The sequence below is a fragment of the Trichoplusia ni genome, chromosome 3, assembly GCF_003590095.1.
Source record: "Trichoplusia ni isolate ovarian cell line Hi5 chromosome 3, tn1, whole genome shotgun sequence".
Lineage (NCBI taxonomy): Eukaryota > Metazoa > Arthropoda > Insecta > Lepidoptera > Noctuidae > Trichoplusia > Trichoplusia ni.
In genome coordinates this window covers 11,351,465-11,366,921 of record NC_039480.1, presented here as the reverse complement: position 1 = coordinate 11,366,921, position 15,457 = coordinate 11,351,465, and the positions used below count along the sequence as shown (strand labels likewise).

At 34.7% G+C, this 15,457-nt stretch overlaps 1 protein-coding gene across 1 annotated transcript in view; it reads left to right on the top strand.

Annotated features, from left to right (window-relative positions):
* Positions 1-616: 616 nt before the first annotated feature.
* LOC113491913 overlaps positions 617-15,457 on the top strand; it is a 56,897-nt gene continuing 42,056 nt past the window's right edge. Inside the window, exon 1 of the mRNA XM_026869129.1 lies at positions 617-2,051. Within this exon, the coding sequence (XP_026724930.1) occupies positions 1,997-2,051 (55 nt within the window). The 5' untranslated portion in view covers positions 617-1,996. The remainder of the gene's footprint in view (positions 2,052-15,457) is intronic.

The window sequence follows — 15,457 nt, the reverse complement described above, 5'->3', positions numbered from 1 at the left end:
CGTGCGCGCGAGAGATGAAAAAACAGAAAACGTAGTATTTTGAAAGTGTTGACGTCTGTAACAAATCAAAAAGGTTATTATTAATCGTCAAAAATTATTGAATAAGCATAAAACATAATAAGATTGGGCACATGATAATAAATCGAGGTTCGAATCAAAGAAGAATGACTTTAAAGAAGAAAACCTAAGGTACAATATTTCATAAGTTCAGGCATCAAAATACCTTATCTAAGTTTCCACTCGCTGTCATTGAGAAAAACCTCTGCACAATAACGCCTTGCTTATAGAATGAAACCGAACATATTTGAGGTACAAAACCTATGTTTACATAAACTAACAAGGATGTAATAACATTATATTAAAATAAGATATTTCTATGGAAAAATCCGAGTGATAAGGGTTTGACAGTCAAATTTCTATCAGATAATGGTATAAAAATGTGACATGACCAGATGTCCGAAGTGATTGTTACTTTAAAGAATAATTCTCTAATATTATTTTATGAGCTTGTGGATAATCTACTGCACAAGTTGATCGATCAAAGGTTAAGCTGCACTTGATACGGTCAGTCAATGGATGGGATCTATTTCGTGGTTTTCGTATTGTGGCTCCCAGTTGTTATTTGACAGTCGTTACGGGTAGTTAGAAGCTAGGAAATGTGAAAACCAGTCTGAATAAGGGTATTGTGTTGCCCAGGTTGAGAAGGTCAGATGGGCAGTCGCCCCTTGTAGCACTGATATTTAGCTGCATTCGGTTAGACTGGAGCTGACCCCAACAGAGTTGGCAAGAGGCGAATGATGATGATTTTTTATTTTAGTGTAGGTAGTGTGTTCTTCGGCGATACATATGTATTACCAACAACAATTTTTATTTAATTTGCTTTTTCAGAAAAAAATACACTAAACATTGCCTACCTAAAAAAAAGGTTTTTTTTCATGCTTTTAAAAATGTACAAATGGACCGTAATGGACATGCGGTAGGTATTTTACCTACACGTTTTACTGATATTGATATCCAATGCCATAAATGTATCGTTATCACTTCTAAAAGCAAAAAGAAGCAAGAAGCCTGAATACACGCACAGACCCTGGCACTTTACACTAACATATTAAAAAAAAGAGTTAATGGAAAAAACTATAAAATAAAAACCATTTAGTGCTGAATAAGACCGGCGTCAACTCTCTGGCTTACTGTCAAACAACGGTTAATTGGTTTTAAAGCTCATAGCTAACGTGAAAATTTCACTTGTTTTTATGTTCCTTTAAAATAAACCTTATTTGTTTAGAAAGTAAAGAGAAACGCGTGGATTGCACATATTCTGTTTTGTTCCAATATTATTTATAGCTTGCAATATAGACGCATAATAATCTCAATACTAATAATTAATAAGTCCAAATACACAGATTACAGCAGTAAAACACAATTTTAGTTTAAAATACTCGTAACCGCGGCCCTTTGACGTTTTCCTCCCTTTAAATTAACTAAAAATTTGTATTTCCGTCACCCAAGCCAAACAATTAACCAGAATGCATTAATCTATGTAGTTAAGACAAGCATTACAACTTTTCACTTAACGATTTCATCAAAACAAACTGGATCTCATTTTATCAATTGTCAAAGTTTTAAAACTTAATCCACTTAAGGGCCCTTAAAGGGGAGTGCACAGTGCGCATGACGCTGCCCTAGCGGGAAACACCAAGGACATTAGGCGAGCAGCCTTTGAACCGGGAGCACGCCTCCCTCCCTCCGCACTCGGAGATGGAATACGCGCGCGAACGGTACTGTGCTCATGTAAACTTACAAAACTAACTCGACGCATCGCCGGGACATTCGAACTTTAAAAAACAGTGCTACTATTTTTGACCAGTAATATGGCAAAAGTGCTCCTGTGTGTTTATCGCTAATTACAGATGCGATTAAAAGTGTGATCTCAAATGGTAGGATGTGACTGAGTTTTGTTTTACTGTCCTGTGGATTAGACAATTAAATTATGTAAATGCGTTTTTCTGATACCGTGACCATGAAGTTATTAGCATTTATTGCGTTGTGTGGTGAGTAGAGAAGTGATTTATTTCTTATTAAATTTATTTTACTTACAAGATATCCTAATAAGTAAAAATATTGAAAATAAATTGGTCTGATATCATTTTTAAGCCCTTGATTTTTGTATTATTCAAAAGCAATTTCAAAATCGTTATCTATCAAGTGTACATATTACACGACCCTTCTCATGATAAAAAATGTGGTAAAAAAATGTACCCCTTACATGTTCCTCATATATTTTTCTGTCTGACAGTATAAACTAACCCTAAGTTATCATAATTATCCACCCACCTAACCCCTAGCTCGTTGCCAATAACGTGGCGTGAGATTTATGATTATACCCACAATAAACGACCCAAAGTTTTAGTAGGGGCCCGATGACCGCCTGCTAACCCGCCGTCAATACTACCCATATTTACTATTATAAAATATTTCTAGAATACACCCATTTTGTGAACGTAAATCAACCATCGGAATAGTCCACGAAAGGGAACATGAAAGGTTAAAGGTTGGAGCCGTTATGTGGACCGTAAAGGACTGCACAGGTTTGGGATTCGGGAATCCTGCTCGCTCGTTGTTCGGAATCACTGGTTCTGAAATTGGAGCCTAGCAGAAATTAGTGTCTGTGGCTGACCACAAACAACGACTGAATTCAAATTCGGAATTATTCAATTAACATTTGAATAACCTTTGACGTAATACGGAACTATTGACGGCTCGTAAAAAGCAAAGATTTTTGCAAAACGAAAGGTTCGAGATTCGAAATAACGAAAGGGTGAAAAGTTTGTTGGGACTTTAACTACTTCGAGACCAGTTCCATCATTATTTTGGGACGAGACTCTCATCTAATGTTTTCGAGATTGCGGAGATTTATAGAGAATTTATTAAAGTTGTACACTTACTCTGTCTGAGGTGCAGACTGTACTTGTATTTTGAACAACACTGGTTGTTTATGTGAAACAATAACTTTGTTTCACTACATTTAAGCATGGTAGAGAGATCGTTTGTCATTCGTTTTTTTGACTATTGTTTCGATTTAAATGTTGTATGTAATGTTTAAGCTATTTTATTATCATCAAAAATATAAATAAGCCCTAATTGAAAAAAAATGCAACATTAATTAGATCTCCTTTCGGACACATTTCTTAATTACAATTTTTCGCTTCTAAAAATAAGTTGAGAAAACCTTTTCATAAATTTCGTACATCCTTAACCGCTTACTCACTCCGCTAATTGGGTCGTCAATTTGTTCGCTATTTTATTTAACGGCCGCATCTTTTGGAAACTTTATAATTTGTCAAAGTCAATATAATTACTATGACGTGCAAGTTAATAGAATAGATACATAATGAAGTCTGAGCTGATAAGATTTCACTTAACATCCGCTAAGGGAGAGAAGTTATGAGATTAGCCTTCGAAGTTATACTTAAGTAATTACGTAATATCCATCATCGAGAACTTTCAATAAACCCATCATTAAAAGGAAGAATTAAGTAAGAATAATAATATTATAATTTTAAATATGAACTGAGTTTTTATTTCGATAATTATGTAAACAACTGATAAATTGTCAAAAAAGTCGTGGAGGCTTTGGAATTATGGTTGAGGTTAACCTTAACCAGCTAGTCAATAAAAATAGTGACACAGCTTTTTCCCACAGTTGGGCAAAGATCTCAATTAAACAAGATACTTTTATCTACTCCTCCTATTTACTGCCTCTGGTTGATTTCGGTGTAGCTCCAAGATTGTCTCTGTCATGCTGAATAGTATGTTTACGGGAAAAACGATTCTTGATCGGTAGTTTTCATCGGTTATCATTGTAGATCCTAGTGTACGGGAGCTGTAACAGTGTTCATTAGGCATTTCTTGCGAGGTTGACTATAATACATAATTCAAAAACTCAAATTGAAAGTTTAAGTTGTGCAATAAAAAAAATAAAAAAAAAGTTTACGATTTTCAATACCTAAAGCTTCTGACATTATTTGTAATGGTTTCAATTCAATTAATTAATCTTTCCAACACTAAAACAAAAGAGTATCACTTCATTAGCCTTTAATAAACTGCAGATAGGAACGGCTCTACAATGGAACGATTGCTCTTATAAATGGATAAACCGAGATTAATCCGGACCTCGCGATATTTTTCATCTCGAACTAATGTAATAAGGGGAATTGCATTGTTATTCTTTACCACTCGTTTCTGTTATATTATTTGATGCGATTCTATATTGTAGTCTATAATTTTATTTGCTTTCTTGTTTTGTTGTTTATCCGTTTTATTAACGTTTGATGATAGCGCGTGGTTATTTTTCAAACAACATATAAAGTATGATAAATAAAGCACACACCCTTATGAGAGGCTCCATACCAGAAGGGTAAAATGGAACCCTATTTAGGCCCTTGTGTTTGACTGTCTATCATTAGGTTCCATCTCATAAACCATGATAACTTAGCTGTCAGTTGAAATTTCAAAATTAATTTACTTATTTTGTTGTGATTGTAATAACATGTAAATAACCCTGTTTGGGTTATTTGTTACTTTGAGGTTAAGCAGATTTGCTACGGTCTTTTAACTGATTGGGCACCAAATTCTTGTTATAGATTTGTTTTTAGCCTATTTGTCAGAATCTACAGTGTTCATAACCAAAACAAGCCAACTGCGAGCTGCAGTTGGTGAGTTTTACTTATTAATAGCTCTTCCACTTGAATATGGTATGAAAACAAGAACGCACACTTGCAAATACGGAATTAATGTGTTTCAGCGAAACTCTGTCACATTTGAGCAAAACTTCGGCCTTTGGAAGTAAACAAGATTTTCCCAGAAAACTCTGATATTCTACCAAATATTATTTAATGAATATAAATAATATATTTAAAATGTAATTTCGTTTTCTCTCTTAACGATCAGCTGATCGCAACTGTGCAATGTTGTTAATTTTCGAGATTTCGTATGAAAGTTAAAAAAGTACGATTGTATGTTACACTAGACCAAACAAATTATAACCATAGCTATATATAGATAGCTATTTAATTAGGAAAGTTTATAGAATAAATACCAGCTTTGTTACCAGGTATGATGAATAGGAACATAGCACTAGATAAAAATAATATGTCTCAAAAACGGAAAAAGATGCGTAATTAAAGAAATGCGTAACACATACATATAAGTATACATATATCTGACATACACACATATGAAATTACAATCACGCGGACGAAGTCTCGCACAACAAATAATAAATGATACTCGTAAATTTTCACCAACGCAACAAAAATATCGACTTGTAGGTACACCCAATAAGTATAAAAAAAAAAACAATTTTAAAAGGGGTTTAAAAATCATCGACTAAAACAACTCATTGAAAAATCGACTTAATTTTATACAGGATTCTCAGCTACTTTATTGCTATTCTAGAATCTTCTGTTTTTCTCTGAAGACTTTCTAGTTTAGCGCGGAAATAAGCAATGAAGAATGTTACAGACCGTGTAATAAGGAAAGCTGTATTTTATGAAGACCTCTTTCTGACCTCTGCTTTTACGAAGCTTCATTTTTCGGTAATATTTTAGCGCTCATTTTGTATATAACGACGGTTTTGTAAACCAACCGTTTTTGTTTACTGTTTTCTTGTTTTAAGATGCTTTTTTGCATGTTATTAGTAGTCTCAGAACTGTTTCATAATGTTTTGCAACAAAAACTTATGCTACGTAATAATATTTTTATATAGATGTTAAGCTTTTTTTAAAAAAAAACGTCTATCTAATTTTTTTTTAAATAATTCTAACTAAATTTGTCTGAAAGAGTTTTTTTTTTGGTAATTCGGTAAAAAAATGTGATTGTGGCTTGTTTTTATTAGGTTTATATCTTCGACATATTAAAGATAAATGTATTTTTAAACCTAATAAAGATAATTTACCAAAAAAAAGCTCAAACACGCATAAAAATGTGTACAATGCTATCAGATTGTTCTTTAGCTGTTTCCCCTCACTCCAATCAATTATGTGACATTGTTGTCGTGCAACTTAATTAGTGATGTATCGTTATCATTGTACAGTATCTTATCAATGTACTTAAGTAATTACACTATTTCTTCTTAAACGGAGTTTAACTTTTGCATTAGGTTTAGGATGAGAATTTGAGATTTTATGAGGTTAGTTATCCTTGATTTGACTTTTAATGGTAGTCAATCCCACTGTCCGGCAAAGGCCTCCCCTTTCTCTTTCAAACCTCTCTATCCTTAGCGATTTCTGGTTACGTGCGTCCCGCAAAATGTACCGTTAGAAATGATATTATAGACTATTTTCTCTTTAAACAAAAATGCACCAATAAAACATAGGCGTAGAGTAATATAAGTGTACATCATGGACCAAGTTACAATAGAGTTGAAATATGATATGATAATGCTTTGTGCAATTTTGAGTGAGGGTGGTAGATTTTGACATCAACCGTATGTCGTTTCCCGCGCACCGTGCCACTGACCTCAGTCCTCATTGTTTTTGCTAGGGTGACGTTGATTAGAGCCAACGTCATCACTATAAATAGGGGAGGAAAGTTGTTTTTAATGTAAACTTCGGTTCATGTTTAACAAATGTGAACACATGACCTTAGACATTTAATAATTTAGGTTTAAAGGTTTTTGGTATCGTGCTAGATATAGCTTTATCGTTTATTTGAATTATCTCAGAGGTGTCAATGTTATCTGTATGTTTATTTGCAAGCATGAATATCTAATAACTAACTGCTCTTAATAAATGGATTTTACCTCTTATCGTAATTCTTACATCAACTTAAAAATATTTATACAATTACCTAAATTTAATATTTACAAAAAACAAACCCAACAACTATAAACATAAATAGTATTTGATATTTTGATCTTCGCATAAAATGAAAATTATTATTGTGAACTCTAATTAAATTAAAGTTTTTTAGTATTAATAAGTTGTTACAGTTTACATCTTACATATATATAATTCTTCAGTATAAGAAAGATATTAAATGAGAAAATAATAAAATTTCCTTTCATTTTCTATTTAATTTAGTGTCAACCGCAACTCATGGTTACGATCAGGCTACCTACAAAAGCCGTAGTCAATTTTATTTATTGATTTGAATTATTGGCTTACTCAAATATTGATAACCATTATAGGCATAAAGTTTGAAACTAATTATCAATTTGTTCATCAGCTTTTCTAAAACCGAAAGATCGTATTCTGTAATAATAGTTCAAACTCATGTACCCATCTATAATTATTTATGTAATACTAACGTTAAATTGTGTGCTAACTAAGGCACATAATTAAATTAAACTTCTATTCTATATGATATGATAAATATTATTTAAATTACAGTTACTAGCTTTTGTGTGAACCACGAACGCTTGTCTTCTTTTTTTTGTTTGGTTAGGTGGAGGAATCCTCAAGGACACCCACCTCCTTGGGGGAGGAAGTGGGTAGTGCCAGACTCTTACTGACTAAACCTAAACCGCCGTGCCTCACCGTATTTAGTAGGTGCGCGGGCATGCATAGCATTTCAACACGCACCGACTGCGGGGCACCGTCGGCTAATAGATGCCGACGGCTTCCTTCGTCTCGGAGGCTGACGTGTAGAGAGCGTCGACCTCTCCACCTGGTACTAGGACCACATCTACTGCACAAAATGTGGCCCCCCATCGGGGTCCTATAAACAGACGACAAACACCCCCGTACGAATGCTTGTCCTGAGTCTGGGTGTATTTGTGCATGTGACATGAACGTTTGTAATACCCCCGCGACACAAGGATTTTATAAAAAAGCGTATAAGTAATAAGGTTCTTTATTGGTTTTCACCCTTTGAGTAATAATACTAAAAATTTGTTTACTTCATCAATTAACGAACTGATGTCATTTTTTATGCTGAAGCCAATATTCTTTTTTGCGAAACGACTGTCTTCTGTATGAATGTTGTTGTACATCGTAAGTTTATTTATTACGGATAAACTTTTCTTGTGACGTTTATTGAATAATACGCGATTGTTTTCCTTGTAAGTCATCAATCAAGAATAATTTATATTTCGCGGCTTTGTTTGGCTTCTATGTATAGAGAAAATGAATGCGGGAAAATAAAGACAAAACGTAAGAGAAAAGCCATGTTGGGTTTGGAGAGTGAATTAAATAGAAGTTTAATATGTTATTGTTTAGTTTTAAGCCTTGAATTATTTCGAATTGATAACGTTTCTGTACGTAAAAAGAAGTAGTCCACAATTTTCAGATATTCATGATCCTACATTGGAGCAAACATCAGAAAACCTTATTCTTATTTTTCGGCAGTATTTGCAGTTGCCCTGTTTGTGCTCCGTTCCGCAGTCGGTACACTCTACAAAATTGAAAGCAATGCATACATTTTCTTTGCTTTAAAGTTAATTTATGCTTTAAGTTGCGAAATTATCACTGTTCTTACTTAGCTGGAAATCTGGAACAAACTTAAATGGGAAGCGCAAAATAATTTCATAAGTTGAAACTAGACAAAATTTATTAAGTAAACATATTACTGTTTAATTAAAATGTCGGTTTGCTATTTCACGGAAGAAAGCGCAGTATCAATGATGCAATTATTAAATCACCCCTTGCAACGACCTGGAAGGGAAGAAATGTTCCTTGGCGACATCAAGCGTGAGACTTTAATGAATCTCTCCGACGCAATTACTGACGTACCTTAGTCTGTTTCATCATTCCGAAGACCAATATTGAGCAAAAAACAGTTATTTAAAAAGAGTTCGGTTATCTTTTCATTATCAAAGTTTGTAGAGAAACAATATCCGACCAACAAACAAATCAAACGCATCTCGGAATCACAAAAAGGTCTTGTCGTAAAACCAGGCGACTCTCTGTCCGATATTTGAAGCAGCGCGATTGGAAAACTATCGCGATATGTTACAGAGTGTATGCGGTACGCGGGTACGCTGCGACGTACCAAATTGTGCGAACAAAACAACTTAAGCGAATAACTAAACAAAGATTATAAAAAATAACAGTCGGTATCATTAAAATTAGGCATAAATTATCGTGGCGCCGCGGCCGTTGTCTTTGGGGTTTTCAGGGGGATTAGATGTAAGAGGGTTATTGTGGACGTAATTACAAAGGCGTGGTATTTTAATCCCGTCAAAGCCTGGAACTTGAAACAACATCCGCTGACAAGTTCGTTAACGTCTTAAATTAATTTTCGTTTAAAATTTGTCAATTGCCGACGAAATTAAACGAAGTTTGTCGTTTCTTGACAATCCGGGACGTCTGGCTCGCGGCCAGCCGTTATTTTATACGAAACTTATTCTTTGTCTACGCGGTCGCGGCTACATTCTAGGGAACGCGAGTAGGTACAATCATAACTTTATAATTTTTAAGATTGCTGACACATGAGCGGGTCGAATTCAGGGCTTCCAATTAAAATTTAAATAGAACCCTCATCTCCGAACAAGAATTAATTAAGAGCGACGATTTATCGCGGCCATCATTGAAGTTTTACATAATAAAATATTCCATCAAAATTTTATCTAAATAATATTAACAGGTTACTAAGGGTAAACAGTGGCTATTTTGCTTTCATTCCATTCTTAAATTTCTTAAACGAAAATATATTATGTAGTAGGTTGGTACCTATTAAAGAATGTAATAATATAAGCCTCATGAAAAATTACATATTTTGCCTACTCGCTAAGCGTCGCATCTTTTTATAAACAACCGGATACTCATTGACAGAGCGCGGCCGCTACCCGGCGATTGCATGGGAAATTGTTAATTCTATTGGAGCGAAACACATAGGAAGCGTAGCGCCGCGCACGCTGCGACTTGGCACTCTTCCAGTCAACGATTGTGCTTTACTATGGCGATTATTTTCACTGGTGCACTATTCAAACTGCTTCGGAGTACGACTGAATAGACACGAAAGAATTTTTGTGTGCAGCGACCGTCTGTAATGACCGTTTATTCTTTGAAACACGCTCGGTGGAAATCCGTAAATAAGTATAAAGTACCGGTGCGACGACGTTCAAGTTCCCCTTTGAACTGTTTACAATTGTTATTTTATGAGAGGCAGAGTAAAAAAAATATCGCAAATTGTCGTCGACAAAGGTTTATTTTTGTGACGATTTTGTTCGCATACTGAAACATTCCTTATTTTGAATCTAGTTATTGCATAGGTACTGTAACTGCACAATAGTGGTCATTCTTAATATTAAAGATCAATAATAAAGCCGCAAAGGAAAATCACAAACTCCTAAAAAAGATAAACATTTCTATTTTATAAGAATACATTCTAATCAAAAGTTCAAAACAAACCAATAATTCAATGAATTTATTACGTACATACCTCATGCGTAGAATCAACAATTCGTCCCAACGGCATGCCAAGCTAATTGTACCTCTACTGACTATTGTAAAAGATACTTGTCGTATCACGGTACACACACAGCAAAATGTTTGCGGCAATTTGTTGTGCGTCTACATGTCAGCATGAAACAAATACACATTTACAACGTCACTCAACTAAGTATCGTTGCAACCAAAGGCTGGCAAATAACATCGACTTTCTGACATTCTTAATTCTTTTATTTTGTTAGAATAAAATTAATCACAAGGCTAAGTTTTATCTCTAAACAGTTTCGTTATATTTCATGCTTAAACTCAGGCGTTATTAAAGCTTGATCATAAATAGTGTAACGAGGCTCCCTCTACGATGGTTAAGCCGAATAACAGCTTGAAGCATTAGACTCAGTAGAGCGCCGTGCCAAGCGGCTCATTGATGATAAATTCTAGGTACAAGCCAAATTAGATAGCCTCAAACGCTGACGTAAATAGTTAGCTTCTACTATTTATGTGGGGTAGGCTCAAATCCCTACTAAATGTGAAGGATTTTCTGATTGTTTGTGATGTTGATATGCGGAAACTACTTAACTGGTCGTCATGAGATTTGGAACTTATTCTTGAAGGTGCTAGAAATAGCATAAGAGGATTTATAAGCCGCACGTCTAAACCACGATTGCTGGTTAAGATATATAGAGATAAAATGGTAAGATACTTTGGGTTTTGTTTGTGGGAAGTAGACGAATATATTCATACTCTTTTTACTATTGTGTTAAGTTTTATTTAATTAGCTGGTAAAACATAAGTGTGGAAGTGGAAGTCATTGAACTCGGGTATGGTAACTTCTTTGTTCCCGGTACTGTTTCGATGATATTTATGTGCCAAAAGTGAAATTAAAATGATCGTTCTATTTCTACGTAATCTACTGGACATAAGATTAGTACTTATATTTGGTTTTAAGATATATTCAGCTTGAGAATTATGACTCATAAAAAAAACACGAAATTTTTTAAGCAAAAAAATTGATAAGTAAAGTTATTATAAAACCTGTCGAACAATACAAAACAATTGAACAAAAACAAAACAACATGAAACAAAGTATACAGAGAGTCTCTCGCTGCATACTTTTAGCGCCTAATCTTATTTTGAATCCAGTTATGTAAAACTGAGTTCGTTTTCGAACACAGTACAAATTTTGTATAAAAAAACAATTACGATCGATTCGAGAGGGACTCCTCATTAGGACACATTATTGTGCTCTACATTCATGTTAGGGAAAGGGTTCTATTACACAGTTATAGGAAAACGATTACAACATTTCCTAGTTTGAATACCTACCGTTCATTCAACTTAGGTTTCAGAAATGGAGCGCCGAAATGGTAAATAAAGGTGATTGTAACATAACAGGAATTCCCTAGAAAGAACTTTTTGTTATTTTATCTAAATTTTAGTGTTTATAGCAATTGTTTAAGAATTTCTCAAGGGTACATTACAAGTTAAACAGTCATAAATATATCATGATATACTTCGTATACTATAGGTATTATAAATTTCAATGTACTTGCTTATCAAAACGCGGTAAGGTCAAGGATCCACCTAAAACAACATTTTCTATGAAAATCTGTTACCATTTTCGAACGATTCAGAGAAAGCGATTGTCCCCAGACATCTTAGCGATCTCCGTTCAACCAGCTGGCTACGTCAAGCTAGAATTACAGGCACCCTTGAGGTTTCGCTTCAGTTATCTAATAAAGCGCTGACCAAGGCTCCTGGGGTGTCACCACTATCTCTTCAACTAAGACTGTTCCAGTTTTGGGAAGGAGACGTCGGTCTACAGCATGTAGAGCTCTATCTCGCTTACTCACCTGAAACCACCTTTTCTTTAAAACGTGTTCGTAAACCCCAGGTATGAAGCCGCCATTCGCAACCAGTTCACCGCAAGCTGGTTTAAATATAATTTTAACAATAGACTGTAGCCATATAACAAAAGAAAAGAGAAAATATTAGGGTCCATTCAAACTCGTTTTATAGTTCTTTTGTTTCACACATGGAGGCCTGTAAGTACTATATCGTTACGTCATCACAACAAAGACTCTCGGATGGTAACAGTACAGTTTTGTGTAGCAAAAACCAACAATGATGGATCGTGTTTGCGACACAATAATCTTATGTACGTTGGTGCGACGGCTGTGATAAAAATATAGGTCCTAAGTAAAGTCGCCCACGGTGCTTTAGAAGACAGGATAAGCTCGCGACGAGAAAGGAAACAATTTGTTTTCTTACTGAAGGGTGTGAACGGAAATCATTAAATTACTTGCTTTTTTTTGTAGTGATTCAATACGGAACGTTATTTCTAGGTAGAATATTCCTATTCAATTTCAAACACCGAATAGGGGTGAAGCCCTTCAATTTTACCAAGCATAGCATGGTTCTATAAAATGCTAGCCTTTTACCGACGTTCTCGAAACATACATTTTTATGGCTTGCAGTGTTATTCCTAGAAGTTATTTGTTCGAGCAATGTTTGATCTCTTAAACAAAAATTACTGACTATTAGCATCTAGCACTTTCATTTAGAACATAATTCATCACTTTTTCACTGAACCGCTCCCTCACAAAGATATTTAATCGTTATGTTGTGGAGAGTTTTGCAAACATTCAAGCCAGATGCAAAGTCACTTAGAAAAGATTTTTACCAAACCGTTTATGATTAGGTCAATGGAAAATCAGATGCCTCCAAACGCTAGAGCTGATCAAATAGCTGAAATGTATTAAGTCAATAATCATAATTGTCATTCGTCGAAAACGAATAAAATTCTCTTCTTTAGAACGTTTGAAAACTTCACATTCATAAGTTCTGTGCAAAGCAGCGAGAAGATAAAATATAAGCACTGTAACATTAATACTGTCGACAAACTGTGAGATGTAATACCGAAACGACAGGTTTTCCCCAGAGATGGAAGAAGAAATGAAACTCGGCGCCTAAGATAAAATTAATTAGTTGTCTACGTATCTCGTTTCTCTCTTCTATAGACCTTGGGTATAACTGGACGTGTCTGTACTATGTACAAGAAACTTTTGCTCTAGTTTGTACGTGGGACAAAATGTTTTAGTGTTATTGTAACATAGTATTATCATGTGTAAATAGTTTTGATTGCCTCGTTTCGCAACTTGGGTGGGTCACTCTTAACAGTTGACCACGATAGGTTATTTTTTATTTATTTGTTGTACTTTAACCGTGCTACATTCTAAGAGTGCAAACAAGTATTTTTCTTTTTCCCGCACTTTGTAATTCAATAATGATGTCTCACAAGTTTACATTCAGATCACAAGCACAAAGACACCCAGCAGTACATGACATAGATTCAGAACAAGCAGCCGTTGATCAGACAAACATCATTTTGTCTTCGAGCCCGCGACACGTCGCACAAAACTGGCTTACTTTAACAACTCAGTTATCAGTTTGAAAATCATACATACTTGAAACCGGTTCACTGGTTTGTTGTTACAAAGCAAGTATTTTTTATCAACACATTTGGGACATGGCAATACGTTAAAAAATATTAGATGCATTTGCGTATTCAGGTCAAATTAAAATTCATGCCTATCAATGCACCACACTAGGGCATCCAAGACATTATTTTTTACTGTATGTTAATATCCTTATAATTGACACTGAGTCAGGACCGAGCCCGTCGGATGCAAGTCTTATTGGCGGTACCCCAAGAACATTTTTTATGTTCAGTATTTGGCAGCTTCGTCGGTTGTAATGAACAGTTGATGGTTAACTTGCTGACTATGAGTATGGGAGAAATTTCAGGCTGCAGATACAGAGAATTAAATTTTATATTCTCTGTTTTCATGCATGTACTAGGCAATTATGATATAGGTTATTGGTTTCAATTGCCGTTTTTAATTTAAAAAAGCATTGTATAATTGCACGTAAAAATTAACTCATTGTTCTTAAGAAGTAGCTCTCAAAGTGACACTAACAATTCTTGTAATTATCCTACCTAACAAAAAACAAGAATTAAAGCTATTGAATCAGGAACACCTAACAAAATACAAAACAGACCTTATTTTCCCACAAATACGGTTCATTTTACATCGCACCCGCATATGATTGGCAATAGTACTCATCAACAAGCTCATCGTCACTATGAACAGCAATATGTCAACCAATCTCAATAGTCATTAGTCACAGAGCAAAGGGACTGAGTGAGGAACGAGTCGTTTCGATTACCGAATGACATTTGATTGACTATTACATTGTTTTTTTTTCTTTCACATAAGATAGGTATGTTATTCTACTGCACTTAATTTTTTTATGCCTGTTCTATTCAAGTCAACTTTCTACCTTCTAAATCTTTCGCTCCATAACGAAACTTTTTGCGTAATTAAATTTAAGAATGACTTTTGATTGACTATTTCATTGTTTTTTTCTTATATGTAGGTGAGATCTTTTGTTTATTTTTTATGCCTGTTCTATTCATGTCATTATGAGACAATGTTTTTCTTCCATCTAAATCTTTCAAAATCTTTCGTTGCATATTGAAACTTTTTTCGTGATTATACAGGCCTCATATTAAGCCTGTATAGAAGAACCGATTTGTTTCATTTCGCAATATCTTAGGACGGCATTCCGACCTATTTTCAACCATCACACGCCAATATCACGCAGACAATCGAGGAACCGCCAAGACCATAAAATTCAATAGCTTATTGAATACCTTCAAAACACTATTGTATTTTATTTATAGTACTTTTCCGTTTCTCTGAATTTAACAGTATTATATGGCAGGAATAGTTATGTGGGGTTTCTGCCAACACAAGAGAGCTTCCGATACCGATATTCGCGTATTGCCGTGCTTCGACTGTGCCCGGTGGAAACCGCACACACAATGCGTTTTTGTAGCTGATACGTGCTCGCCGTTCAGCTTGTTATATTGTAAAATTCTATTTCGTTTTACTAAAAAGAAATATGGAATTCATATAACTTATTTGTTGTATGTAAGGAGATGGTTCTTGAGGAGATTTGAAATAAGGATCAAGTCTGAATAAAACATATTTTGGTATATTTTC